The sequence below is a fragment of the Taudactylus pleione genome, unplaced genomic scaffold (assembly GCF_031769625.1).
Source record: "Taudactylus pleione unplaced genomic scaffold, aTauple2 ptg000080l, whole genome shotgun sequence".
Lineage (NCBI taxonomy): Eukaryota > Metazoa > Chordata > Amphibia > Anura > Myobatrachidae > Taudactylus > Taudactylus pleione.
Window position 1 is genome coordinate 9,708,399 of NW_028284482.1, and position 27,610 is coordinate 9,736,008.

At 46.2% G+C, this 27,610-nt stretch overlaps 1 protein-coding gene across 1 annotated transcript in view; it reads right to left on the reverse strand.

Moving 5' to 3' along the window:
• The window catches only part of LOC148532291 (cytochrome P450 2D15-like), an 89,844-nt gene that overhangs the window by 28,714 nt on the left and 33,520 nt on the right, over positions 1 to 27,610 (reverse strand). Inside the window, exons 2-3 of the mRNA XM_088468126.1 lie at positions 18,923 to 19,094; positions 8,987 to 9,139 (exon numbers count right to left, since the gene is read on the reverse strand). Coding sequence (XP_088324252.1) covers positions 8,987 to 9,139; positions 18,923 to 19,094 — 325 coding nt within the window. The remainder of the gene's footprint in view (positions 1 to 8,986; positions 9,140 to 18,922; positions 19,095 to 27,610) is intronic.

Sequence of the window (27,610 nt, forward strand, 5' to 3'; positions counted from 1 at the left end):
TGTGTGTGTGTAAGTGTGTGTACATGTATGAGTACACTTATACTGTGTATAGTGTGTGTTTCCTGTGTTTTTTTAATATTGTTTTTGCAGTGGAACGACAGGTACCAGTGGTCTCGTAATGCCCTTAATGCTGGTGCTTGTGGTTCTCCAAGTACCAGCATGCGGGGGCAGCTTGCTGGGACCTGCAGTTCCACAGCAAAAGACAATATTTTAAACCATTTCAAATGCACTACACTTACACTATCAACCCGCCACCCACCGCCCAGGGGTGGCAGGGATAACCTTGGGCTATCAGCCTAGGCTAGGGGTGCCTTGGAGAGGTGGACCACTTTATTGGGGGGTCTCCAGCTCCCCAGGTATCCCTGGCCTGGGCTGACTGGTGGTCAAGGTTAATGCTTTAGCTGTGGGGCCCAGTGATAGGGCTCCCCTTGCTGTGGCATTAGCCCCCCGCTAGAAAAAGTCAGGTGCTGGTTCTGGATAATACAGGGGGACCCGATGCATTTTTTCCCCCTGTATTTCCAGAACCAGAACTGGATCAGAGCCCAGTGCTGGTTGCTCAAAGTAGGGGGACCCCTCCATCATCTGTCCCCCGTATTGTGGCAACCAGGGCTGGTTCTGACCAGCCCGGTGCTGGTTGTGCTTAAGTACGGCGGACTCCTACATCATTTGTCTCCCGTATTTTGCACAACCAGCACTGCATCGCTAAAGCCCGGGGCTGGTTGCTCTTTTAGGGGAGGGGTCATGCCGTTTTTTGTTTTCTTTTACACAGGTTTATTCATTCACAGAGCCGAACTCTCGCGAGAATCCGACATCAGGAGGATGGCGTTTGGCCTCGCAGTGGGATCCAATTCAGACGGAAACACCCGAGCCTCGGACTCGGATCCTCGATGTTCAGAAAAGTTCTGATTCCACAGTATCCGTACCGCTCATCCCTAGTTTAAACATGGCCAAGCAAGTTTCCTAAATTCACCCTGTGATGTGGTGTACAATCTTTACATATCTGTGACCAGGGGCTGGCTGGGCCAGGGGGCAGGGTGCCATATGCCCCCCGGGCCGGTAGATTTTTGCCTCAGTGAGGGCCGGTATCACTAGTACACATGTATGACTGACGGCCGGGTGACAGGCAGAAAGTGCTCTCAGTCTCTCCATGCTACAGTAGCATCAGAGCGGCTGGGCAGCATTCTCTGCCTGTTACTGGGCTTTCTGTCACTCACATCTATGTAGCTTGTGGCTGCACACTGAACAGCTCTCCTTCCGAGGCCGCTTCGCTGCAGGGGCTGTGCACCAACCTCTCTGTTTCCTCTGTCCCTTCCTTAGGGTTCCTTCCTCTCCCCGGCTAAGGCCCCGCCCCCTCACTGGAAGGCCTTGCCCCCTCTCCTACCCTGTCTGACTATATCAATCTGTCTCCTCCTGTCCCTGCTGAAGACCCCGCCCCCTCACCCTGAGTCTCCGCCCTTTCTGTAGTCTAACCTGTCTCTGCCATCTCTTCCTGTACCTGGAGCTCCGCAGGGACCAGAGACAGAGCAGCCTTACAGGCAGGTAAGTGCCAGTGGAGGTGTACATGTTTAAATGATATTTGAGGGGGAAGGGGTGTAGTTATTGTTATCTTGGGGGCAGCCATTACAACCTGATCAGGAGGTCATTGCGAACCTCTCTGCATTATATGGCAGTCACTGCGACGCTCCCTGATCTGATGGTCATTGCGAATCTATCTGCATATATATGCGACATCACTGAGACCAGGGGCGTATCTATAGTGGGTGCAGGGTGTGCGGGGAACACGGGCCCCTGGGTCCAGGGGGGCCATGCACCGCACACCCGGCACCCAAAAAATTACTTACCTCTCCGGAGTCCCACGTCGGAGAGGTAAGTCATTTTATGGGTGAACACCGCTGTGACCACTATGAAATTCCAGAGTCTATAACTCCGGAGCTGGCAGCGCACATCTCAGTGCGCTGCCGGGCGGAGAGGAGGGGGCATGTGTCGAAGACTGTATATGGGCCCCCTCCTCTCTAGAAATGCCCCTGACTGAGACGCTCCCTGATCTTATGCTCATTGCGAACCTCTTTGCATTATGTGGCACATCACTGCAACGCTCCCTAAACAGATGCTCACTGTGACCTCTCTGCATTAGAATTTATATGGCACATCACTGCGACTCTCCCTGATTTGACAGCCATTGCGAACCCTTTCTGAATTATATGGCACATCTCTATGACGCTCCCTGATCTGACGCTCACAGCGACCTCTGTGCATTATAATTTATATGGCACATTAATGTGATGCTTCCTGATCTGACGGTCACTGCGAACCTCCCTGCATTATATGGCACATCACTGCAACGCTACCTGATCTGGCAGTCACTGAAAACCTCTATGCATTATATGGCACATTTCTGCAATGCTCCCTGTTCTGGGGGTCACTGCAAACCTCTCTACATTTTATAGCAGTCACTGCGATGCTCCCTGATCTGGCTGTCACTGCAAACCTCTCTGCATTATCTAGCAGTCTCTGCGACACTCCCTGATCTGGAGATCACTGCGTACCTTTTTGCATTATATGGCAGTCACTTCGACTTTCCCTGATCTGGTGATCACTGCGAACTGCTTTATATGGCACATCTCTGCGACGCTTCCTGATCCTCCCTGTATTATATGGCAGTCTCTGCAATGCTCTCTGATCAGGTGATCACTGCGAAACTCTCTGCATTATTTGGCAGCCTCTGCGATGCTCCCTGACCTGGTGGTCACTGCAAACCTCTCTGCATTATCCAGCAGTCACTGCAATGTTGTCTTCATTTTATGGTGGTCACTGCAAACCTCCCTGCATTATATGGCAGTCACCACAACGCTCCCTGATCTGGCTGTCACTGCACACCTCTCTGCATAATCCGTCAGTCACTGATATGTTTCCTGCATTATATAGTGGTCACAGCGGTGTACCTGTATTATAGTGGTCACTGCAGTGCTCTCTGTATTATATGGTGCCCAATATGATGCTCTCTGTATCATATTGCAGTCATTGCAATACCCTCTGTATTATATAGCGGTGACTGCAATGCTCTCCGTATTGTATGGCGATCACTGCAACGCTCTCTGTATTATATGTTGGTGTGTATTATATAGCGGTCACTTTGATGCTCTTTGCATTTTCAGACTGATGCTGTTATGTTCTCTGCATTATATGCTGGTCACTATGAAGTTCTCTGCATTATATTGTGGTCACTGCAATGTTCTCTGCATTATCTTGTGGATATTGTTATGATCTTTGAATCATATGGTGGTAACCGTAATATTCTCTGCATTATATGGCTGTCACTGTGATGTTACTTGCTTTATATGGCGGATGCCATAATATTCTCTACATTACAATAGTGGTCACTGCAACAATGCTCACTGTATATAACGGTTACTAGCCACAGGGCCTGATTCAGACCCAGATGCTATGCTGCGCTCGCATTGAGCGATTTTACGCAATCTGCGCATGCGTATGAGACGCAATGCACGTGCACGAACCAGTCATTGCAATGGGAAAGTGCTCGCTCATAGCCCGCAGTTGGGCCGCTATTTTGAGTGACAAATAGTGCCGTTTGTGGGTGGTAACAGGGGAAGGTGCTTGTAAACGGGGGAGTGGATTGCGAATGCAGGCGTGCCCGACCGCCAGAACGGCGTTTAATGGGTGTGCATAATTAGTAGGGGTGAGCGGGTTCGGATTTCTGAAATCCGAACCCCCCCGAACCTCCCCGATCAGAGGCAGATCCCAGTCAGGCACGACTTTTCCAGCCTGACTCGGATCTGAAATCGAGGCAAAACGTCATCAAGCCAGCCTTAGGAGTCTTGCGGGTTTTGGAACCTATATAACGTACCCGCGTCGGCGCCATTTTCTCACTCGGCTGTGGACAGTGAAGAGGGAGGGTGGGAGTTAGGGCTGGCTGGGCTGTGTAGTGTAGTGTAGTGTAGTGCAGAGTAGTGTTGTGCTGTGCTGTGCTGCGCTGTGCTGCTGTTGTCCACTACTTCAAAGTCCATAGGGGCTGGCTGTGTTGTGCTGTGCTGCTGTTGTTAATAGGGGCTGTGTCCACTACTTCAAAGTCCATAGGGGCTGGCTGGACTGTGTTGTGCAGTCAGTTCTCCATAGGGGCTGTGTCCACTCCAAAGTCCTGTGCAGTGTCCCAGTCCTAAAGGGGTGCTGTAGTGTTGTCCAGGGGGTGCTCTGTCCATCAGGGGTGCTCCCCCCAAGTGCTAAAAATATAATATTTTCTGTGTTTGTGAATTGTGTGCACAGTAGCCGCACGTGCATCAACAAAGTAGTGCCAAGCGTGCGCCTGTGTCATAAGTAAAGGGCCGGCTGGCTTGACCGTTAAAGGGTGCTGTAACCCCCAAAGTACACTCCAGTCCAAACCAAAAAAAAAATTATTTTCTGTGTTTGTGAATTGTGTGCGCAGTAGCCGCACGTGCATCAACAAAGTAGTGCCAAGCGTGCGCCTGTGTCATAAGTAAAGGGCCGGCTGGCTTGACCGTTAAAGGGTGCTGTAACCCCTAAAGTACACTCCAAACCAAAAAAAAAATATTTTCTGTATTTGTGAATTGTGTGCGCAGTAGCCACATGTGCATCAACAAAGTAGTGCCAAGCGTGCGCCTGTGTCATAAGTAAAGGGCCGGCTGGCTTGACCGTTAAAGGGTGCTGTAACCCCCAAAGTACACTCCAGTCCAAACCAAAAAAAAAATTATTTTCTGTGTTTGTGAATTGTGTGCGCAGTAGCCACATGTGCATCAACAAAGTAGTGCCAAGCGTGCGCCTGTGTCATAAGTAAAGGGCCGGCTGGCTTGACCGTTAAAGGGTGCTGTAACCCCCAAAGTACACTCCAGTCCAAACAAAAAAAAAATTATTTTCTGTTTGTGAATTGTGTGCACTGTGGCTGCACGTGCATCAACAAAGGAGCAGCGCCAAGCGTGCGCCTGTGTCCCATAAGTAAAGAGCCGGCTGGCTCATTTCTTAAAGGGTGGTGTAACCCACAAAGTGCACTACTCTACAGCAAAAATAAAAAAATATTTTCTATGTTTGTGTGCGCTTTAGCCGCACGTATATATCAATATAACATAAATGGAGGACCAAACTTTCTCCGATAAAAATAAAATAGGGAAAGATCAAGAACCACTTCCTCCTAGTGCTGTTGCTGCTGCTGGGAGTTGTTCATCATCCCAGAGAGGAAGTAGGAACATCGCTACTTTTACTAAACAATTGACCCTCCAACAGTCCCTAGCGATGAGGATGAAGTACGACAGCAGTCATCCTGAAGCAAAACGTATAACTGAGGCCTTGACTGCTATGTTGGTGTTAGACGTGCGGCCGGTATCCGCCATTAGTGCAGTGGGATTTAGACAATTGATGGAGGTAGTGTGTCCCCGGTTCCAAATCCCGTCTAGATTCCACCTGCATCCTCAAAGCAGCAGCGACAAGCGTGCGTCTGTCTGTTAAAGGGTGGTGACACCCTCAAAGTGTGCTACACAAACAATAAAAATATTGTTCTTTTTTTTTCTGTCTTTGTGAAATGTGTGGGCTGTAGCCGCACCTGCATCCTTAAAGCAGCAGCGACAAGCGTGCGTCTGTCTGTTAAAGGGTGGTGACACCCTCAAAGTGTGCTACACAAACAATAAAAATATTGTTCTTTTTTTTTCTGTCTTTGTGAAATGTGTGGGCTGTAGCCGCACCTGCATCCTTAAAGCAGCAGCGACAAGCGTGTGTCTGTCTGTTAAAGGGTGGTGACACCCTCAAAGTGTGCTACACAAACAATAAAAATATTGCTCTTTTTTTTTCTGTCTTTGTGAATTGTGTGGGCTGTAGCCGCACTTGCATCCTCAAAGCAGCAGCGACAAACGTGCGTCTGTCTGTTAAAGGGTGGTGACACCCTCAAAGTGTGCTACACAAACAATAAAAATATTGTTCTTTTTTTTTCTGTCTTTGTGAATTGTGTGGGCTGTAGCCGCACTTGCATCCTCAAAGCAGCAGCAACAAGCGTGCGTCTGTCTGTTAAAGGGTGGTGACACCCTCAAAGTGTGCTACACAAACAATAAAAATATTGTTCTTTTTTTTTCTGTCTTTGTGAATTGTGTGGGCTGTAGCCACACTTGCATCCTCAAAGCAGCAGCGACAAGCGTGCGTCTGTCTGTTAAAGGGTGGTGTAACTCTCAAAGTGCTCCAAAAAATAAAAAACTATTTTTTAATGTGTTTGTGACTTGTGTGCGATGTAGCCGCACTTGCATCCTCAAAGCAGCAGCGACAAGCGTGCGTCTGTCTGTTAAAGGGTGGTGACACCCTCAAAGTGTGCTACACAAACAATAAAAATATTCTTCTTCTTTTTTCTGTCTTTGTGAATTGTGTGGGCTGTAGCCGCACTTGCATCCTCAAAGCAGCAGCGACAAGCGTGCGTCTGTCTGTTAAAGGATTACATCGGTGACAGCATCCAAGTAGGCATGTCAGACAGTCCGTACCTGTACTGGCAGGAAAAAGAAGCAATTTGGAGGTCCCTGTACAAACTGGCTCTATTTTACCTGAGTTGCCCCCCCTCCAGTGTGTACTCCGAAAGAGTGTTTAGTGCAGCCGGGAACCTTGTCAGCGAAAGGCGTAGGAGGTTGCTTCCACAAAATGTGGAGAAGATGATGTTCATAAAATGAATTATCAACTCTTCCAGGGAGACCAGCCTCCAGAACGTACAGAGGGACCTGTGGTTGTGGATTCCAGCGGGGACGAATTAATACTCTGTGAGGATGAGGATGTACACAACACTGAAGAGGGTGAGGAATTGGTGGATGAGGAGGATGAGGACGACATCTTGCCTCCGTAGAGCCAGTTTGTGCAGAGACAGATTAATTGCCAGCTTGTTGTGTGGGGGCCCAAACGAACCAATCATTTCAGCCACAGTCGTGTGGCAGACCCTGGCGCTGAAATGTTTGGTTTGTTAAAGTGTGCATGTCCTGTTTATACAACATAAGGGTGGGTGGGAGGGCCCAAGGACAATTCCATCTTGCACCTCTTTTTTTTCTTTGCATTATGTATAGTTTGGGGCCTAGTTTTTCAAACTGCCATCTTGTCTGCCACTGCAGTGCCACTCCTAGATGGACCACGTGTTTGTGCCGCCCACTCGTATCTCTTAGCATAGTCATCCAGCTACCTCGATGCAACCTTTTGGACATAAAAACACTATTGTGAGGTGTGAGGTGTTCAGAATAGACTGGAAATGAGTGGAAATTAAGGTTATTGAGGTTAATAATAGCATAGGAGCAGAAAAACCCACAAATTCTGTGATTTTAGCTGTTTTTATGCTTTTTTTAAAAAAAATACAGATCCAAAACACAAAACCCAGAACCCAAAACACGGAAGGGTGGTCTTGGCAAAACCAATCCAGATCCAAAACACGAAGAAAGATCCAGATCCAAAACCAAAACACAAAACACGAAAAGTGGCCCGTGCACACCCCTAATAATTAGCAAAGTAGCGTCATTACACATGTGACAGGGTTGTATTTTAGCCTGAACTGCTCGCAATGTTGTGGTGGGAAAAGGCTACCACAAGCGCTGCGAGCAGCTCCGATGGCTCTCGATGTTCCCTATTAAACCTACAACTGCGGGAGATGATGTGTGTTGTGAGTGGCAAAGGGGCGTCTTTATACAATTGCGAGCGTATAGTGCGGCCGCTCGCTATTACTTAGTGGGTGGCTTTACGCGATGCAGTGCGAGCACATGATTTAAATAGCCGGCCCCTTTTAGCCAGCGAGCGGCCGCAAATAGCGTCCGGGTCTAAATCAGGCCCACTGTTCAAATCATCTAAAGTCTCTCCTGTCTTATGCTACAAAAATAAATATGGAAGGTGAAATTAACAGCGTCCTCAGAGTGCAAAAATGTCTCGGTATGGCTATGTGTGTGACAGTGCGACTAATTAAAGGACATAGCTCTGTGAAAGAGCCAGACCCAATTCCAGGATGTTGGGTAGGCTGCTTATATTTACAATTTTTTGCTAAACTATTTCAAGTCAGTGAATGAGTAAAAACATGCATTTCATACTTTTGCTGCTGCAGCCATTGTTAGATGTGCTGTACTCTTACTTGACTGTGGCCTATAAGTTCTCATATGAGGATTTTAATAAATTGATATTTTCCGTTCCGTCGCCATTGAATTTATCAATGAAAACAGTACTTGTGCTGCAGCTTCATAGCCTATGAGCATAATGCAGATATTCTACCTGGGATGTTTGCTTATTGTTCACTAACAAGTAGTAGAATACATTATTATTATGATACATTTGTATGTTTTTATTTATTTTTTACTTATAGAATGGGAATTTATTAACCATACTTTTTATAAATGATCATAATCACAAGAATTGTCCCTGTATTGTATACCAGTCACTGCAATGGTCCCTTATATTATAACCTGTTACTAAAATTGTGCCTGTATTCTATATTGGTCACTAGAATGGTCCATGCATGATATATCAGTCACTAAAATGGTCTCTGCATTCTATACCAGTCACTAGACTGGCCCCTATAATGCGTATCAGAGACGAGAATGGTCCCTTTATTATATATCTGTCACAAGAATTATCCCTGTATTGTATATTCGTCACGAGTATAATTCCTGTATTGTATAATGGTCACAGGAATGGTACCTGTATTGTATAATGGTAAGTAGAATAGTTCCTGCATTGTATATCCATCACTAGAGTGCTGTGAGCATTTTGTAGGGGTCACTAGAATAGTTTCTGGTTTGGGATGGGACTGATCGTTGTATTTGTTTATAGCTCTTTGACATAACAATGTATCATATATTTCATTGACTATTTAAAGCACACCCACATTAGGCACAGCTTACTTACAGAGGCTATTATCATGTGTCTTTTCTCCATTGCAATGCGCTGGTGGAGAAACCGGGCCACTTACTTGTGTTTGCCCCCCAGGCCAAAAGTTGCCAGCCAGCCCCTGTCTGTGACTGACCTTTGTGGGATTTGAACACAGAACACAGACACTGCGCTTCCTCTGTCACTCTCTCCTCCAGGGATTTCTTTCCCATCCCAAAGTTTCTCAGCGTTGACAGTGTGAATCTTCTTTGCTCTCTCCAGGAATTTCCATATCTGACAATCACCAACCCTAAGAATAATACAGGAGTCATTTTCATTTAAGATCAGTCTATTAAAAATAAAGATGATGGCAGACAGAGCTACAAATGTCATTGAGTTGTAGCTATGAAGAAATGTTGTGTTGAACTGTAGTATTTATTTCCTATTATGCTTTAAGAAGATTCTCATTTTTCTGATTTTACAGGTCCATATGAGCAGCAGGACCTGATGTGAATGACTGAACCATTCTCTTTACAGCACTTCTGAAGATGTGTGTGCTATATAAATTGCTGTTAATAAATAAATACATTCACAGCACGTAATGACTTTCTTTTTGTCACAAAATTAAATAAACTTTCAATTTCAATAAAATGTAACTTATGACATTGACTATTTAAAGGTCATTTTTAGAACTAGGGGCCTGATTCAGACCCGTTCGCTAGGCTGTGTTCGCTCGTAGCCTCCCGATGTTTGCAATCTGCACATGCGTATAAGTTGCAGTGCACGAACCAGTCCATGCGATCGCCTCTTGTATACAGACGCCTCGCTAAAATGAATGACAGGACGAGCCGTTTGTGGGTGGTGACGGGGGTTAGTTGAAACAAATGGGGGTGCGGTGGTGCGAACACAGCCGTGTCTTTGCGTCCTAACACCATTTCAAAGGTGTGCATAATTAAGATGCAGCATCATAATAGACGTCACATGGTTGATTTACACACTGAAGCACTCGCAGTGCTTGCGGTAGGGTATGGTCAGCCACAAGTGCTACATATGGGTTCGATGTTACTCGATGTTACCAATTGTTGAATACACTTCCTGGAGATGTGCATCACTAAGGGAAAGTGGGCATCTTAAGACAGGCTGGTGGGTGTTTATATACACACCACGATCACACGCCAAGACATAGTGGGCATGCGAATCTAGCGAGTGGGTCTGAATCAGGCCCTAAGCTCCTAAACAGTTGATTAAAGAGACACAGGACCTCATTCAGAGTCGGTCGTAAGTGGCCGCTCGGTCGTACGCAGCGATGTTCACTAAACTGCGCATGCGTAAGATTCTCAATGCGCGTGCGCAAACTAGCTGTTGCGTTCGGAAATTTCTCTCTCCTTGAACACAGCCCGGTCGTTAGTTTGAGTAACAGAATGAGCCATTTGAGGGAGGTAACAGGGGAAGGTGCTTGTGAACGGGGGAGTGGAGATCCAAATGCAGGCGTGCCTAACTATGCAAACGGAGTTTAATGGGAGTGCATAATTAAAAAAGTAGTGTCATGGTACACGTGACATGGGTGGTTTTTACACTGGCTAGATCGTAGTGCTTGAGTGAGGGTATGGTCAGCCTTAAGCTCTGTGAGCAGCTCCGATGGGTCCCGATGGTCTTGATTAATCCTTATATCCCCGGAGATGACATGTGTTGCGATCGCAAAGGGAGCGTGTTTTTAGTCTTATGGCCACTTCTTACCTTCGCTCGTTCAGCTAGCGAGCCCATCTTAGCGACGCATCTTGCGATCGCTTCATTTGCATATCCGGCCCCTTTTCCCTTACGATAGAGCAGACCTAACGACCGACTCTGAATGAGGTCCACAGTGCCTGATTCATTTGCATGCACAATGGCCATTTGTTTGATTCCTCACAATGTGCATCATACTTACCTACTCTCCCAGAAGGTGCGGGAGACTCACAATTTTTCGGGTAGTCCCCCAGATCCCCGGAAGAGTGAAATGGGCAGGATAGTGAGATATTACAGCAATCGCTGGTCCATATGGAGGGGGCAGGGCTTAAATGATGCAATTTGTGTTGTTTTAGCCCCGCCCCCTCACAACAGACTTGGGATTCCCTGCTCTTTGCAGCGATGGGGAAGCAGCCTTATGATGTAAAGTGCCCAGTCCTGTATCCAAAGTAGTCAGCTGCATCTCCTCCCCAGGCTTATCCTGGGGAGGAGAATGGAAAGTAGGCAAGTATGCTGTGCATGCATCCAAGGGCGACCAAGGCATATACAGTATATGCATATCTGCGAATGTGCAGGCTATTCATAGTAACATGTAAGTCAGCCAGATGTCCACGTGCAGCCAAACAGTTGTAACTTGGCGGCAATGGTGCATTCGCAATTAGAATAAGTGGTATCAGGGCAGTAGGTTGACAGTAACCATATCAACATTCATAATGCCGACAACACAATGTCACGATCAGAATGTCGACATGGTTCACACTGTCAACATCCCCAGAATGACAACATGTTCGCAAGGTCGACATCTGAACTGTCATCATGTGCAATTTCGACAGTTTGGAAATGCTGGCAGTTAGCATTAGGCACTGCCAGGAGGGTTAGGGTTAGGCTGTGGGCGAGGGTAGGGTTAGGTTGAAGCAGTGACGTGCGGTGAGGTAAATGGCTGGGGAGGCACTGGCTAGTATCAGAGCCAGATTTACACATACATATATGAACCGGAGGGCCAGGGGCACTTTATGAGAGGAGGGGGCCCGTGTGCACTCCTCGTGCGGTGCCCCCTCCTCTCTCCCTGGTGGCTGGCAGCCGACTGATGCGGCTGGCCAGCCACCGGAGCATTAGCAGACTCCTGGCACTAGAGTGTGCCTGGAGTCTACTGAGCATGCGCAGAACGCCGAAAAAAATGGCCGCGGCGGCCATTTTCCGGCATTCTATAGACTCCAGGCACACTCTAGTGCCCGGAGTCTACTGCGCATGCGCAGAGCACTGGAAAATGGCCGCGGCAGCCATTTTTCCGGTGTTCTGAGCAGCAGTGACACCCGACACGGGACCTCGGACAGGTAAGTTTAAAAAAAATATGGGTGCAGTGTGTGTGGTGCGGGGCCCCCCTGGACCCATTATAGATATGTCACTGCCGAGGTGCAGCAGTATAGTGTGCTGGAAATTTGGTGTATTTTGATCAGGGATGTGTGAAAGAGGTAGACAGGGGAGGCAGTGCCCCACCTGCCATACACTTATCAGTCCAGAGTTGTGACTACAAAAATGATTAGAATAATACAAAGAAGATATTTATAATATTTTCATTAAATTTTTCTTATAATTTTTATAGTCAAAGCTCTGGAGTATACTGAAATATGACAGGAAATGCTCTGCCTCACCTGACTGCACATAATTGGGTTGAAAGGGTTAGGGTGTGCGAGGGAGGTTAGGGTTAGACGGTAGGGGGAGAAAATAGGGTTAGGCAGCGGGGGGGGCAGAGTTAGGCACTATGTGGAGGGTTAGGGAGGGTTAGGGATTAGGATTAGGGATAGTGGGAAAAATACTCACTGGAACACTGTTGCAGTGAAACATAACCCCCTGAACTGACCCTAAGGCAGACTTGGTGATCAGCTGAACCCCTGGCCGCTGCTACGCTGCACATAGGTACAGTGACTGGAGTGGACGCCCAGACCCTACCTCTTCTGTAGGCTCCTGCTTTCATACATGCATGACAAAGATGCATGTAGCATGGATCAGTGAGTTCCGTACTACACACATCTGTATATTAATGACACAGATGCACGCACGGATCAGAGAGATCCATGCTACATGCGTCTGTGTGTCAGACACAGATGCACGGACTGGATCAGTGAGACCAGTCTGTGCTGCTGTTTAAAAAAATTAAAAACTGTTAAAACATTTTTTTTTAAATGGCGTGTCTCCCTCCCCCAAAAAAGAGTAACCAGCACCGGGGTTTGGAGACTCAGTGCTGGTTGTGCTAAATACAAGGGACAAACGATGTAGGGGTCCGCTGTATTTAGCACAACCAGCACCGGGCTATTCAGAACCAGTCCTGGTCGTCAAAATGCAGGGGACAAATGATGTAGGGGTCCCCTGTATTTAGCGCAACCAGCACTGGGCTCTGATCCGGTCCTGGTTCTGGAAATACAGGGGAAAAAATGCATAGGGTTTCACTGGGTCACCTGGCCAAAGCATTACCCCTAATCGCTAGTCAGCAGAGGCCAGGGATCCCTTGGGAGCTGGGGAACCCCTAATAAAGGGGTCCCCCCTCCAGGGCACCCTAGGCTGATAGCCAGGGGATATCCCCGGCACCCCTGGAGCGGTGGTTGCTGGGTTGGTAGTGTAGTGCATTTGAAAGTGTTAAAAATATTGTCTTTTTCTGTGGAACTACAGGTCCCAGCAAGCCTCCCCTACATGCTGGTACTTGGAGAAACATAAGTACCAGCACATGGGGCATTACGGGCCCACTGGTCCCTGTAGTTCCACAGCAAAAGCAATATTAATAAAACCACAGAACACACATACCGTAGAAAGTAAAAGTTTATTAAAACATACATTTGCACACTATCTCACATATGCACCTATGTATCCCTGTAGCCATTTTGCGTCCTCTTCTCCAGTAGAATATCCATAAGGTACCTGAAAAAACCCATACTCACCTGCTCCTATGCGTAGATCGCGTCCTCTTCGTTCCAAAGTAGGTATCCATAGGGTCTTGGCAAAGCAAAAAAACCTAGACCCGCAAACTAAGTACCATCCTCTAAGGACGGTACTTACCGAATGACGGCTCCGCAGCGGGATTTCACTAAAGCGTCCCTTTTGAAATTCAAAGAAGGCCGTTGAGAGCAAATCACGGCTCGTGATGTCATTGCCCCGCCCACTTGGCTGGCTTATATAAGACAGTGTGAGGCAGCAGCATGGCAGTCCGCCAACAGGGAGAGAGCAGAGGTGAAGAGCTCCCAAAGAAAGAAAACGCTGGGAGTCCTAGTGGGCGGTGGCCATGAAAAAGAGTTTACAGGCTGCCACCCACTAGGAGAAGAGGACACCAGAAGTCCTGGGGAGGTGGCAGCCATGCAAAAGAGCTATTTGTCTGTCACCTCCCAAGTGAAGACACCAGAAGCCCTGGTGGGTTGGCCCTTGCCAGGCAAAGACAATGGAAGCCCTGGTGGGTTGGCGCCTGTCAGGCAAGATGACGAAAGCCCTGGTGGGTTGGCCCCTGCCAGGCAAAGATGATGGAAGCCCCGGCGGGTTGGAGCTGCCCAAGCAAACACGACAGGAGTCCTGGGCTGGCGGCAGCCCCATAAAAGAGCTTAAAGGCTGTTGCAACTTTTAAAATATTAAAATGTATTGTTTATATTTTAATATTTTCTTTACAGGTAGACTACAGGTGCCATCGGATCTGTGGTTCACCTGCAAAAGACAATCAACCCGGCACCCAATGCTCCAGGCTATCAGCCTAGGCCTGGGATGCCCCAGAGAAGGGTACCCCTTTATTGGGCTGACTATCATTTAGGGGTAATGCTTATGCCAGGGGACCCGGTGAAAGGGTTCCCCTGGCTGCGGCATTATCTCCCCGCTAGAAAGGGTCCAGTGCTGGTTATGGCAAATACAGGGGACACCTGTGCTTTTTGTCCCCTGTATTTCGAAAACCAGGAACGGCTCAGCTGAGCCCAGTGCTGGTTGTGCTAAATACAGGGGACCCTTACATCATTTGTCCCCTGTATTTTGATAACCAGGACTGGCATAGAAAAGCCTGGTGCTGGTAGTGCTAAATACAGGGGACCCCTACGTTATTTGTCCCCTGTATTATCACAACCAGTAATGGGTCTCCAAAGCCCGGGGCAGGTTGAGCTTTGGGGTGGGGGGCACGTCATTTATTTATTTTTTAATACATTTATTCATTTCTTCACACAAATGCACAGACGGATATCTCCGATCCGTCCATGCATGTGTCTTTTATCACAGGTGCTTGCCGCACAGATCGCACTGATCTATGTGGGCATCTGTTGTTTTGATGCATGCAGGGATACTAGGTGAGTATGTGAGATAGTGAGTGTGCATGTATGTGTTAATAAACTTGTACTGTCAAGATGTGTGTGTAATGTCTTTTTTTACATTTTTCTTTTGCAGTGGAACAGCAGGTACCAGTGGGCCCATAAAACCCTGCATCTGCATGCTGGTACGTGTGGTTGTCTAAGTGCCAGCATGCGGGGGAGGCTTACTGGGATCTGTAGTTCTCCTGCAAAAGACAATATTATTTCATCTTTTTTAGCACTTCACTATACACTATCAACCCGGCATCCCCCGCTTCAGGGCTGCCAGGGATAGCCCCGGGCTATCAGCCTAGGCCTGGGGTGCCCTGGAGAGGGGGATCCCTTTATTATTTATTGCCACATCCTCAGGAATCCCCAGCCTGGGTTGACTAGCGATCAGGGGTAATGCTTTGGCCGGGGGACCCAGTGAAAGAGTTCCCCTGGCTATGGCATTACTCCCCCGCTAGAAAGGGTCCAGTGCTGGTTTTGGTTAATACAGGGAACTCCTACACATTTTCTCCCCTGTATTTCCAAAACCAGGACGAGCTCAGGTGAGCCTAGTGCTGGTTGTGCTAAATACAGGGGGGCCCTACATCTTTTCTCACCTGTATTTTGACAACCAGGACTGGCTCTGAAAAGCCTGGTGCTGGTTGTGCCTTAGGGAGGGGGGACACACACCATTTTTTTTACACAGATGCCTGCATCACAGATCTCACTGATCCGTGCATGCAGTCAGCTATCTTTGGATCTTACATGATAGTTCTTATGTCAAAATGTGCTGATTAAGGGCCTGATTCAGAGCCGGACGCTATTTGCGCTCGCTCGTTCAGAAAAAGGGGCTGGCTATTTAAATGAACCATTCGCTCTTTGCGGTCTGTTCACGCCTCTATGTCTGAACGAGCGAACAAAACATGGGAACGTAATTTTGAAAAAAATGCCCCCTGGCCGCTCGCATCATACATCATGTCCGCTATTTATTAGATTAATCAAGTACATCGAAAGGCTACTGAACTGCTCGCTATTCTTGTGGTTGGTTTTTCCTACCACAATCATGCGAGCAGTTCTGACTATAAAACAACCAAGTGACGTGGTCAATGACGCTGCTTTGTTAATTATGCACACCCTTAAAACACCCGTTTTGACCTTTAAGCACGCCTGCGTTCGGATCTCCACTCCCCGTTTTCAAGCACCTTCCCCTGTTACCACCCACAAACGCCTCATTCTGTCACTCAAAATAGCAGGCATTCGCTATTTAGCGAGCACACGATTTTCAGCCGCACTGACTGGTTCGCGCATGCGTATTAAAAATCCGTACGCATGCGCAGTTGTGCGAACATTGGTAGGAACGAACGAGCGGCCGCTTACGAGCGGCTCTGAATCAGACCCAAAGCACCATATTGTGTCCTGGAGTGCTGTGTAGAGTTCAAGGGAAATTGTTTATGATATTGCATCGTGAGCACATCGTTCCGTGTGTAGGGGCCTTAAGAAGCAGTTCAGGGCTGGGACCATCAGCGCCAGTAAGCCCCTCTGTCCCCCGCTGCTGCCCCTGTGCACTGGCCAACTGCTACCACTGTTCTGCACCCCCACTACTGGCCCTGTGCACTGTCCCACTGCTGCCACTACCCCGCATGCCTGCAACCTGCCCCTGCAGCCTCCTCTCCCTCTGCACCCCCCGAAACACCTCCTGTGTACTGTCCCCTTCACCACCTGCACATTTTGTTGCCCTTCTCCCCTGCAGGTGGCCTAGTTTGCTGCTCCCATCCCTGATGGTTAATAGATTATTAAAAAGCAATGAAATTCAATAGACAGAAAACCTTTTGGTTACACATATCCCATTAAGGCTTCTTAGACATTATCTGAAATTTCACAAAACCATCTGAATTTCTGCCACTCAAACTAAAAAATGCAATGAAATTCTGATCATTAAGGACATGTTCCTTGCGTAATACAGATATGGTATGCAATCACACCCTGTGGTTAACTGCAGATTCAGCACTTTCACAGAGTGAGATTGCTGTAACTCACAAAATGGTGGAGCTGCTAATTCACAGAATTGTGTGCTCATTGGAATACACACATGTAGTCTACGCAACTGAGGTCTGAGCAGTTATGTGGCAGACACATCCCACTCAGTGCCCACAATCTTCCCATTCATTCACCACAACAATCCCACTGGGTTCCAACATCCTTCTCACTCCTTACATCCATCTCATTCAGAATACACATTCAGCTCCCTAATTTCTAAAACTATCATACTCTGTCTATGCATGTACACTATCTTCGCCTCCATGCTGCTCTATCTACCCCAATCCCTACTGCTGTGTGGTCTCCCAACTGTGCTAGTTCTTTATTCCCTCATTGATGGCATACCATATCTGTATTGCGCAAGGAACACGTCCATTAAGGCATCAGCCTTAATGTTTGGAATTTCATTGCTTTTTTTAGTTTGAGTGGCAGAAATTCAGTAGGATTTGTGAAATTTCAGACCATGTCTAAGAAGCCTTAATGGAACATGTGAAATATATATAAAATCAACTTAAGCACATTTACCTAAAAGCAAACATCACTGCCCTTATTTTTTGTTTACAAGCTATTTCATTAAACATTCACTCTGGAGAACATCACTTCTCTTGATCCTACATATGGCATGTTGTTCTGCAGAATACTGTGGATATCCGGCAAGAGATTAAGTAATAATCTCATGTGTTATTTCAATTTCTCAATAACTTTACACAATTGCCTTCCTTTGTACCAACTTCAACAGCAGAGTGGTATCATGGGTATAATTGATTAAGGAAATGTACAGTATACAATTGCCACTCTTGGGGTCAGACAAAGATCATTTTTTTACACATACATTTTCCTAAATTGGCAACTCTGACACTGGCACTTTGTGGAAATGTGAGCCTCATTCAGACCCGCTCGCAAGCGGGTCGATGTTTGGCCACTGCGCATATGCATGCCGGAGCCGGCTCCGACATGCGCATGTGCGAGACCCGGCTAGCGACGGGCGCTCCGTCACTACGGGTCTCGCACCAAAGCGGGGCAGCTGACGATTTTGATTGACAGCTTGCCCCGTTTGAAGGTGGGCAGGGAGGGTGAGGGGGGTGGCTGGCCAAAGGGAACGCCTGCCATTTGGGGGCGGCCCCACTGACATTACGAGTGATGTCAGTGGGTGAGCTTCCGGCTCTAATAGAGCCGAAAGCTCACTGGGGCTTGCGGGAACGAGACCCTACCACAAGGCTCTCGTCGCAAGCCCCAATGGTCGCGATGGTCGAGACCATCATGACCATCACCTGGCCGCTCGCAATAGCTGTGGGTGGCCACCCACAGCTAAGCGACCGGCCAGGTGGCCACACACAAAAAAAAAAAAAACGCCCTGATTTAGAGCAAGCATCCGGCTCTGAATCTGGCCCAGTGTGCTTTTCTTCCACACTAAGGGTATATTCATCACAATCCTCATTTTTAATGCGAATGTGATAAAAAACAAATTCACCTAAATTAACAAAGTGAAAATTTATTTTTTCACGCAAATTTACTAACTATTTCTTGCCAGGAGACAGACTTCAAAAAGAGCCTGTCCTGGTGAAGAGCTGGAAGCAGAGTGATAGCGTAATGCTATTACTGTATACTGCTTCCTGGTTCAGATTCCTGGCACACACTGCGCATGCGCAGCAGTTAGTCAGCACATGCGGCACTAGGTGGCGATGGAGAGGGAGCCCATATGCTTCTATAGGATAACTCCCTCTGGAGACGGCATTATCCTATCAGAGCCAAGCTCTGGAATGCGTCACATTCCTGAGTATGGTAAATCTGATAGCTTTGCATCCCCCATAGAAACCCATGGGGCTGCGGTTGCTGTCAAAAGTGGAAGGACCACAGCAGATATCTCCAAAATTTCCTGCGGTCCCTCCATGGTATATTCGGAGGATACTTAATATATGCAGGTAACCCACGAAAAAATATTTTTGCTAAATAGGCCACTAAATGTAATTAAAACAATAGAACATACTATCCATTCTAAATACTAATGGATGAAAATACTAAAAATGAAAAAATACCTTTGGATTCACCTACATATCCTATTTTCTCAAAGAGAGGAAATCGGGGACGATCTGCTATATCCTCAGACCTGTTGATCAGAGCTTCCTTCATGACTTCAAACCCATTGAGCAAAACAATTTTATTCCAGAAGTACTGCAGGCTAAATATGTTCCCAAACTTCTTGCTTAGCTGTTGAAAAATATGAATTTAATAGGAATTTGATGATGCAATTACAATAAACCTGTATATATAAAAAAAATACAATAGAAAAACAATAGATATTAGCAAACAATACATACATTTCTTCTGTGCTGTGTGTGTATTTAATCGTCAGTGGGAAAACATAAAGCTTCATTGCACAGTTTTTGGAACATGCACTGAATTAACACTATGTCCGGTATTCAATTAGCTGCAAAAAGTCTGTGACGTTTTGCCTGTTGTACTTTCCGCCGGTTTCGCACGTTTGGGACGCGAAATCTCGGCATGCACGTCCCCGCGATTCACCCTATTCAATTGCAGAACAGGCGAAAATGCAAATAGGCGAATGCATAACAGACGGGAAGAACTGAATACATTGGGGGAATCAGTCCGTACCCCAAAATAAGACACACTGATACTGGAAATCATTAGAAATGTGTATTAGCCCTAATAAATGTACTTTGTGTCCTTAAGTTGTGTTAAATGCTTTCTAGAAGCATATTTGTAATAGTGGTGAAGAATGATAGAAATCAGTATTTTTTGGTGAAAATAAATAGTTGAGTCAAATTTGGGGTACATGAAAATGGGTGTAAAATGCTGCAAGCACCTGCAATCCTAAAAACACCTGTCCCATCAATACAGCCCCTCAAGAAACCTATTTCGCTAGTTTTCATCCCTGTCCCTCCAACTTTTTTTTGCTGTGTTCTGAGTTTTTTTTTTTTTGGCTGATTTGTCCTTTGGGGGGGTGTCCAAAGGGTTCTGTATCATTTCCCCACATTTGCACCGCAATATAGAGATTTTGCACTATTTTACGCCTGCCATTCATTGGAGAAACTTTTCCGCCTGTTTCAGTGCGTTGACTTTCCGCTTAGGCGAAAACATCCTGGAATTGAATTTGGAGACAAGACGCAAACAGGCAAAAAGCGGCAATAGGTGAAACTTTTCCGCGATTTACGGCTTTTCTCGTCAAATTGAATCTGGCGCTAAGGGCTAGATTTACGAAATGGTGGTTGTTTTGTTTTAATCGCCAGTTTTGAAACCGCATGATTTACTAAGGAACAAACTGTAACAAAACTAGAATTTTACAAAACATCAGAGTACACATTACCATCCCGATTTTTCAAGCAGCTTTTTGGCAAACAGCCAGAAAACCACCTGATATCCCGCTATAAAATAGTGGTGTTTTTGACAGGTGATCACTCAGACAGTTGGCAGCCTTGTCTGTCAGTTAAAGAACCCCTGTCTCCCATTTAATGATGGGTCCATGCTACTGAGCATCAGTACTGATTCTACAGAGGAGGGGACCTGAACTCACCTAGGGTGCACAGCAAAGTAGCATTGGGCCCAACCTCGTTACATTTGTCATTTTGGTACAAAGGAGATAAAATTATCAACTGTTCCCCACATCTCTTCATAATAAACAAGTGACTCTGTATCTATATTACTAATTAGTAGTGCTTCTGTATCTTTCATAATAATTAATAGTACCCATGTATTTATTCATCATATATTGGGGCTATCATATCATTATTACTTATTAATAGTGCCCCTGTATCTTCTATAAGTCAAGCAAAGAAGTAATTTGTAGATACAAAAAATAAGAATTTCCACTACACTTCAGAATAAAACTAAAGGGACTATAATATTTTAAAACATATTGTAGCTAATATATTTACAGTATATATACATAGACCATCAGTTCTTATAAGATATAGGGGGCACAATTAAATATTACAAAATATACAGCGGCACTAATAATTAGTAATAAAAATATGGGGCCACTTGTTCTCTTAGAGACTGGGGCATTGTTGTGTACATTATATCTCTAGTATGCAATGGTCATAGCAACGAGGAGGAGAAATTCATCATTAGGTATGTAGCTCTGGTCAATGTTTGGACCTCCCAAAGCTTAGTATTGTGGTATTAAGGTGAGGGACTTTTTTTGCATAAGTAATGGTGGTTTTCACTAACCCGCGTGGAATTTAGTTTAAACTTCATGCAATTTGGGGTTTTAGAAATCACAGTGTATCACCAAATTCTGGTAGAGGTTTCACTTGCACACTCCAAACCACTGCATAATAAATCTAGTGCTTGCAAAATAGATGATCACCAGAAAATAATAAGAATAGTAAATCTAGCCCTAAGTATAAACAATAAAGCTGTATTTTAACTAGGGATGTGCGCCGGACCATTTTTGCCGGATTTGGATTTGGATTTGGTTCTAATTCGTCATCCGGCTTTGGATTTGGATTTGGATTTGCCAAACTGCGGTGACTGGCTTTGGATTTGGATTTGGATTTGGATTTTTTGCCAAAATTGGCAAAAAAAGCTAAAATTACATAAATTGGGCTTTTTTTTCTTCCTAGAGTGTTATTTACCTCAATAACATTAATTTCCAGTCATTTACAGTCAATTTAGACCACCTCACAGCTTAAATTATTGGTTTCACCATTATTGGCCAAAGGTTGCAGTGAGCTGACTGGTGACCAAGCGTCAGAGCAGCGGCGCAGTGGCACAGACACCACAGTTTAAAGCACATCTATGAAACTATGCCACACAGCAGTGGCAGAAATGAAAGGTAGTGCTAGATGGAATTGTCCTTGGGCCCTCCCACTCACCCTTTATGTTGGATCTTAAAAAGGACATGCACACTTTAACAAACAAAGCATTTCAGCGACAGGTACTGCCACTTTGTGGCTGAAGTGCTTGGTTTGTTTGGGCCCCCACAAAAAAATCTTCCAATCTACTAAAGGCAACAGGTCTACAGTGGCATGATGTCACCATCATTGCCATCCTCACCCTCATCAGTGTGTACATCATCCGATTCCTCACGCAATATCAGTTCATCCCCGCTGGAATCTACCATTACAGAAGTATTTGTACTGTGACGTGATTGGTGGGAAAGGTTTTCCTCGTGAAATTTCCAGTTCATTTTAATGAACATCATTTTTTCTACATTTTGTGGAAGTAGCCTCCTTCGTCGTTCACTCACAAGGTTCCCGGCTGTACTGAAAACTCTCTCCGAGTACACACTGGAGGGTGGGCAGCTTAAATAATGCAAAGCCAGTTTATACAAGGGTCTCCAAATTGCCTTTTTTTTCTTCCAATATTCAAAGGGACTCTGTGACATGTCTACGTGTATGGTGTCCTGAAAATAATCCTCCACCATTCTTTGGATGGTAATCGTATTAGATGGAGTTGCGGTAGAGGTGTCACTGGTGTTGGGCAAATCTTTTAGACCCGACCAGATGTCAAAATGTTGACTTGACTTATCTGCATCACCACTGGGTCTTTTGGAAAAGGTGCATTTTTTTCTGGCTGCTGCTGCAGAAACCGAAGGAGGAGACGTCATCGTAGTGCCATGTGTCACTTCAGCTGCCAACTTGCTCACCAGGAGCGCTTTGGTTCTTTTAAGATCTGGGTCAGTTGTAAAGAAAGACACAGCATATGACTTGAACCTAGGATCAAGAATGGTTGCTAAAATATAATGATCAGATTTCAAGATCTTGGCCACCCGTGGATCCTGGCGAAGCGAACAAAGGACTTGATCTATCAGTCCAGCATACTTTGCGGAATCACTTTGTTTAATATCATCCTTCAATTTCTCCAGCTGCTTTTCCAAAAGCGAAATCAGGGGAATCACCTTACTCAAGCTAGCAGTGTCAGCACTCACTTCACAAGTGGCAACTTCAAATGGTTTGAGCACCTTGCACAAGACAGAAAGTACTCTCCACTGTGCTGGGGTAAGGTACATTCCCCCTCCTCTCCCAATGTCATGGCTTGTCGTATAGCTATGGATGGCTTTTTGCTGCTCCTCCATCCGCTGAAGCATATACAGGGTTGAGTTCCACCTCGTTACCACTTCTTGCTTCAGTTGATGGCAGGGCAAATTAAACTGCTCTTGCAGGTGCTGCAATCTCCTGCACGCTGTTGCTGAATGCCGAAAATGTCCCGAAATTTTTCGGGCCACAGACAGCATCTCCTGAACGCCCCTGTCGTTTTTTAAAAAACCCTGCACCACTAAGTTTATTGTGTGAGCAAAACAGGGGATGTGTTGGAATTCACCCAGCTGTAATGCTTTCACTATATTTGTAGCATTGTCAGAAATCACAAATCCTGAGGAGAGTCCAAGTGGGGTAAGCCATGTTTCTATGACATCTCTTAGTTTTTCTAAGAGGTTGTCAGCGGTATGCCTCTTATTGAATCCGGTGATGCACAGAGTTGCCTGCCTCTGAATGAGCTGGTGTTGTTTGTTAGATACTGCTGCTGCTGAAGGCGATTCACCCACCCAGTGGGCTGTCACAGTCATGTAATCTTTAGTTTGTCCACTACCGCTTGTCCACATATCTGTGGTTAAGTGGACAGTGGGTACAATAGCATTTTGCAGACCAATAATTAGGTTCTGTTTAACGTCCTGGTACAGCCGAGGAATGGCTTTTCGGGTAAAATGAAACCGAGATGGAATTTGGTACCGGGGACACATGACCTCAACTAGCTGTGTAAATCCCACTGCATTAATTGAGGATATTGGACGCAGATCTAATATTAGCATAGCTGTCATGGCGTCAGTGATCCGCTGTGCGACAGGGTGAGAGCTGTCATACTTGCTTCCCCTTGCAAGAGATTCTTTAACAGTCAATTGTTTTTTTGGTATACTACTAGTAGTCTTCTTTGTCCACTTCTGGGATGAAGATCCACCAGCAGCAGCAGCAGCAGGCCTAGCGCTCAAAGATTCAGTTTCTTCTGAGGTGTCCTGGAAATTGGAGGAGTCACCGTGACTTAGCACTAATAAATTGGATGTTGTACTACCACTGATCATTCCTGAGGATATTGAGGAGGAAGGTGTTGTCGGCGGAGATTGCAGGTGCTGGGATTTAGTAGAGAGAAGGCATCTAGCTAATGCTGGACTGCTTGTTGTTATTTTTTTTGCAGTAGTTTCTGTTATCAAACACCTGTCATGAGCTCGCTGCAGATGACGTAATAGCGTAGAGGCTCCTAGATGTTTAACGTCCCTACCTCTACTAACTGTGGTCTCACAGAGGCTACAAATGGCTTGACAAACGTTGTCAGGGTTTGGGTAAAAGTAATTCCACACAAAAGGTGTGGATTTCTTGGTTCTATGCCCAGGCATGGCAATGGCCTTCTTATCTTGGCCAAGAGCTGCTTCCACTGGTGCCTGACTTATACAAATAATATCCTCATCCTCAACATCCTCATTAGTGCCAGCATCAGCTGCACATATATTCCTCTCATCCTCTTGCAATTCCACGGTGGCATCCTCAATTTCTATGTCCTCGGCAATACTGCTCATCCCCACAACTACAGATGGAAAAGAAACTGTGGAGGGCGGCTTCTCTGAAAGGTCAGGCTTACACATAGAAATGCCACTTGTGGACCCACTTAGACTCCCCTCAGGGATTTCTGACATTTGTGTTTCAAAAAACACAGTTTGTTCGACTGCCTTATTTGTTTTAAATTTTTTCACACTTCTATAGTCTGATTGAAAAGGTCTTTTATCATCACGAGAGGCACAAGATGCCTCACTGACAGCTGCAGAACCACCACTCAGAAATAAAGGGCAAAGCCTGAGTCTTTCCTTGCCGCTACGTGTGGTGAATGGTATGTTGCCAATTTTCTGTTTCTCTGCAAAAGTAGTAGTCTTTAGAGGTTTTTTTTTTGTCTTTACCCCTGTAAAATCAAAATTTTTTGATTTCAGGTTCCCTAAGGTTTTAAAGCCTCTACGCCCTTGAGCATCAGCTTTAGATAAAAGTGATGGACTTCCAGCCGCTGCAATGCTAGCATTTACATGTTGTTTCTGCTCTCCTCTCAGTTCATTCTCGTGATCCATATTACTTTATCACTATGAACTGGAGTCACAGAGCTTGTATACACACAGTGGGCTATGCCCTTTCACGGAGCTTGTATAATAGACACAGTGGGCTATGCCCTGTCACGGAGCTTGTATAATACACTCAGTGGGCTATGCCCTGTCACGGAGCTTGTATAATACTCAGTGGGCTTATGCCCTGTCACGGAGCTTGTATAATAGACACAGTGGGCTATGCCCTGTCACGGAGCTTGTATAATACACTCAGTGGGCTATGCCCTGTCACGAAGCTTGTATAATACTCAGTGGGCTTATGCCCTGTCACGGAGCTTGTATAATACACTCAGTGGGCTATGCCCTGTCACGGAGCTTGTATAATAGACTCAGTGGGCTATGCCCTGTCACGGAGCTTGTATAATAGACACAGTGGGCTTATGCCCTGTCACAGAGCTTGTATAATAGACACAGTGGGCTTATGCCCTGTCACGGAGCTTGTATAATACTCAGTGGGCTTATGCCCTGTCACGGAGCTTGTATAATAGACACAGTGGGCTATGCCCTGTCACGGAGCTTGTATAATACACTCAGTGGGATATGCCCTGTCACGAAGCTTGTATAATACTCAGTGGGCTTATGCCCTGTCACGGAGCTTGTATAATACACTCAGTGGGCTATGCCCTGTCACGGAGCTTGTATAATAGACACAGTAGGCTATGCCCAGTCACGGAGCTTGTATAATACTCAGTGGGTTTATGCCCTGTCACGGAGCTTGTATAATAGACACAGTGGGCTATGCCCTGTCACGGAGCTTGTATAATACACTCAGTGGGCTATGCCCTGTCACGGAGCTTGTATAATAGACACAGTGGGCTATGCCCTGTCACGGAGCTTGTATAATACACTCAGTGGGCTATGCCCTGTCACGGAGCTTGTATAATAGACCCAGTGGGCTATGCCCTGTCACGGAGCTTGTATAATAGACACAGTGGGCTATGCCCTGTCACGGAGCTTGTATAATACTCAGTGGGCTTATGCCCTGTCACGGAGCTTGTATAATAGACACAGTGGGCTATGCCCTGTCACGGAGCTTGTATAATACACTCAGTGGGCTATGCCCTGTCACGGAGCTTGTATAATACTCAGTGGGCTTATGCCCTGTCACGGAGCTTGTATAATAGACACAGTGGGCTATGCCCTGTCACGGAGCTTGTATAATACACTCAGTGGGCTATGCCCTGTCACGAAGCTTGTATAATACTCAGTGGGCTTATGCCCTGTCACGAAGCTTGTATAATAGACTCAGTGGGCTATGCCCTGTCACGGAGCTTGTATAATAGACACAGTGGGCTTATGCCCTGTCACAGAGCTTGTATAATAGACACAGTGGGCTTATGCCCTGTCACGGAGCTTGTATAATACTCAGTGGGCTTATGCCCTGTCACGGAGCTTGTATAATACACTCAGTGGGCTATGCCCTGTCACGGAGCTTGTATAATAGACACAGTGGGCTATGCCCTGTCACGGAGCTTGTATAATACTCAGTGGGCTTATACCCTGTCACGGAGCTTGTATAATACTCAGTGGGCATATGCCCTGTCACGGAGCTTGTATAATACACTCAGTGGGCTATGCCCTGTCACGGAGCTTGTATAATAGACACAGTGGGCTATGCCCTGTCACAGAGCTTGTATAATAGACACAGTGGGCTATGCCCTGTCAAGGAGCTTGTATAATACTCAGTGGGCTATGCCCTGTCACGGAGCTTGTATAATACACTCAGTGGGCTATGCCCTGTCACGGAGCTTGTATAATACTCAGTGGGCTTATGCCCTGTCACGGAGCTTGTATAATACACTCAGTGGGCTTATGCCCTGTCACGGAGCTTGTATAATAGACACAGTGGGCTATGCCCTGTCACAGAGCTTGTATAATAGACACAGTGGGCTATGCCCTGTCAAGGAGCTTGTATAATACTCAGTGGGCTATGCCCTGTCACGGAGCTTGTATAATACACTCAGTGGGCTATGCCCTGTCAGTTGTCACGGAGCTTGTATAATACAGTGAGTAGTAGAGTACACATACACACAGTGGGCTTATTATGCCCAGTCACGGAGCACACACAAGGGCTTATGCCCAGTAAAGTCACAGAGCACTGCCTACTCTAATCTATCTAACACTAGAACAGACAGCGCACTAGCTAACTACCTAACTATGCGTCACGCGAGAAATGGCGCCGACTGCCGGGCGCCGCGCCTTTTTATTGAGGCCTAACGTCACTCGGCTCTCGCGAGAATCCGACGCCGGACGGGTGACATTCGGCCTCGAGGTGGAATCCGAGTCAGGCGGGAACACCCGAACTTGCGTTCGGGTGGACTCGGATTCCACCTGTTCGGAGCGGTTCGGATTCCTCAGAATCCGAACCGCTCATCACTAATTTTAACTAGGGGTGTGCACCGGCCACTTTTCGTGTTTTGTGTTTTGGTTTTGGATCTGGATTGGTTTTGCTAAAACCACCCTTCCGTGTTTTGGGTTCTGGGTTTTGTGTTTTGGATCTGTATTTTTTTTTAAAAAAAGCATAAAAACAGCTAAAATCACAGAATGTGTTGGTTTTTCTGCTCCTATGCTATTATTAACCTCAATAACCTTAATTTCCACTAATTTCCAGTCTATTCTGAACACT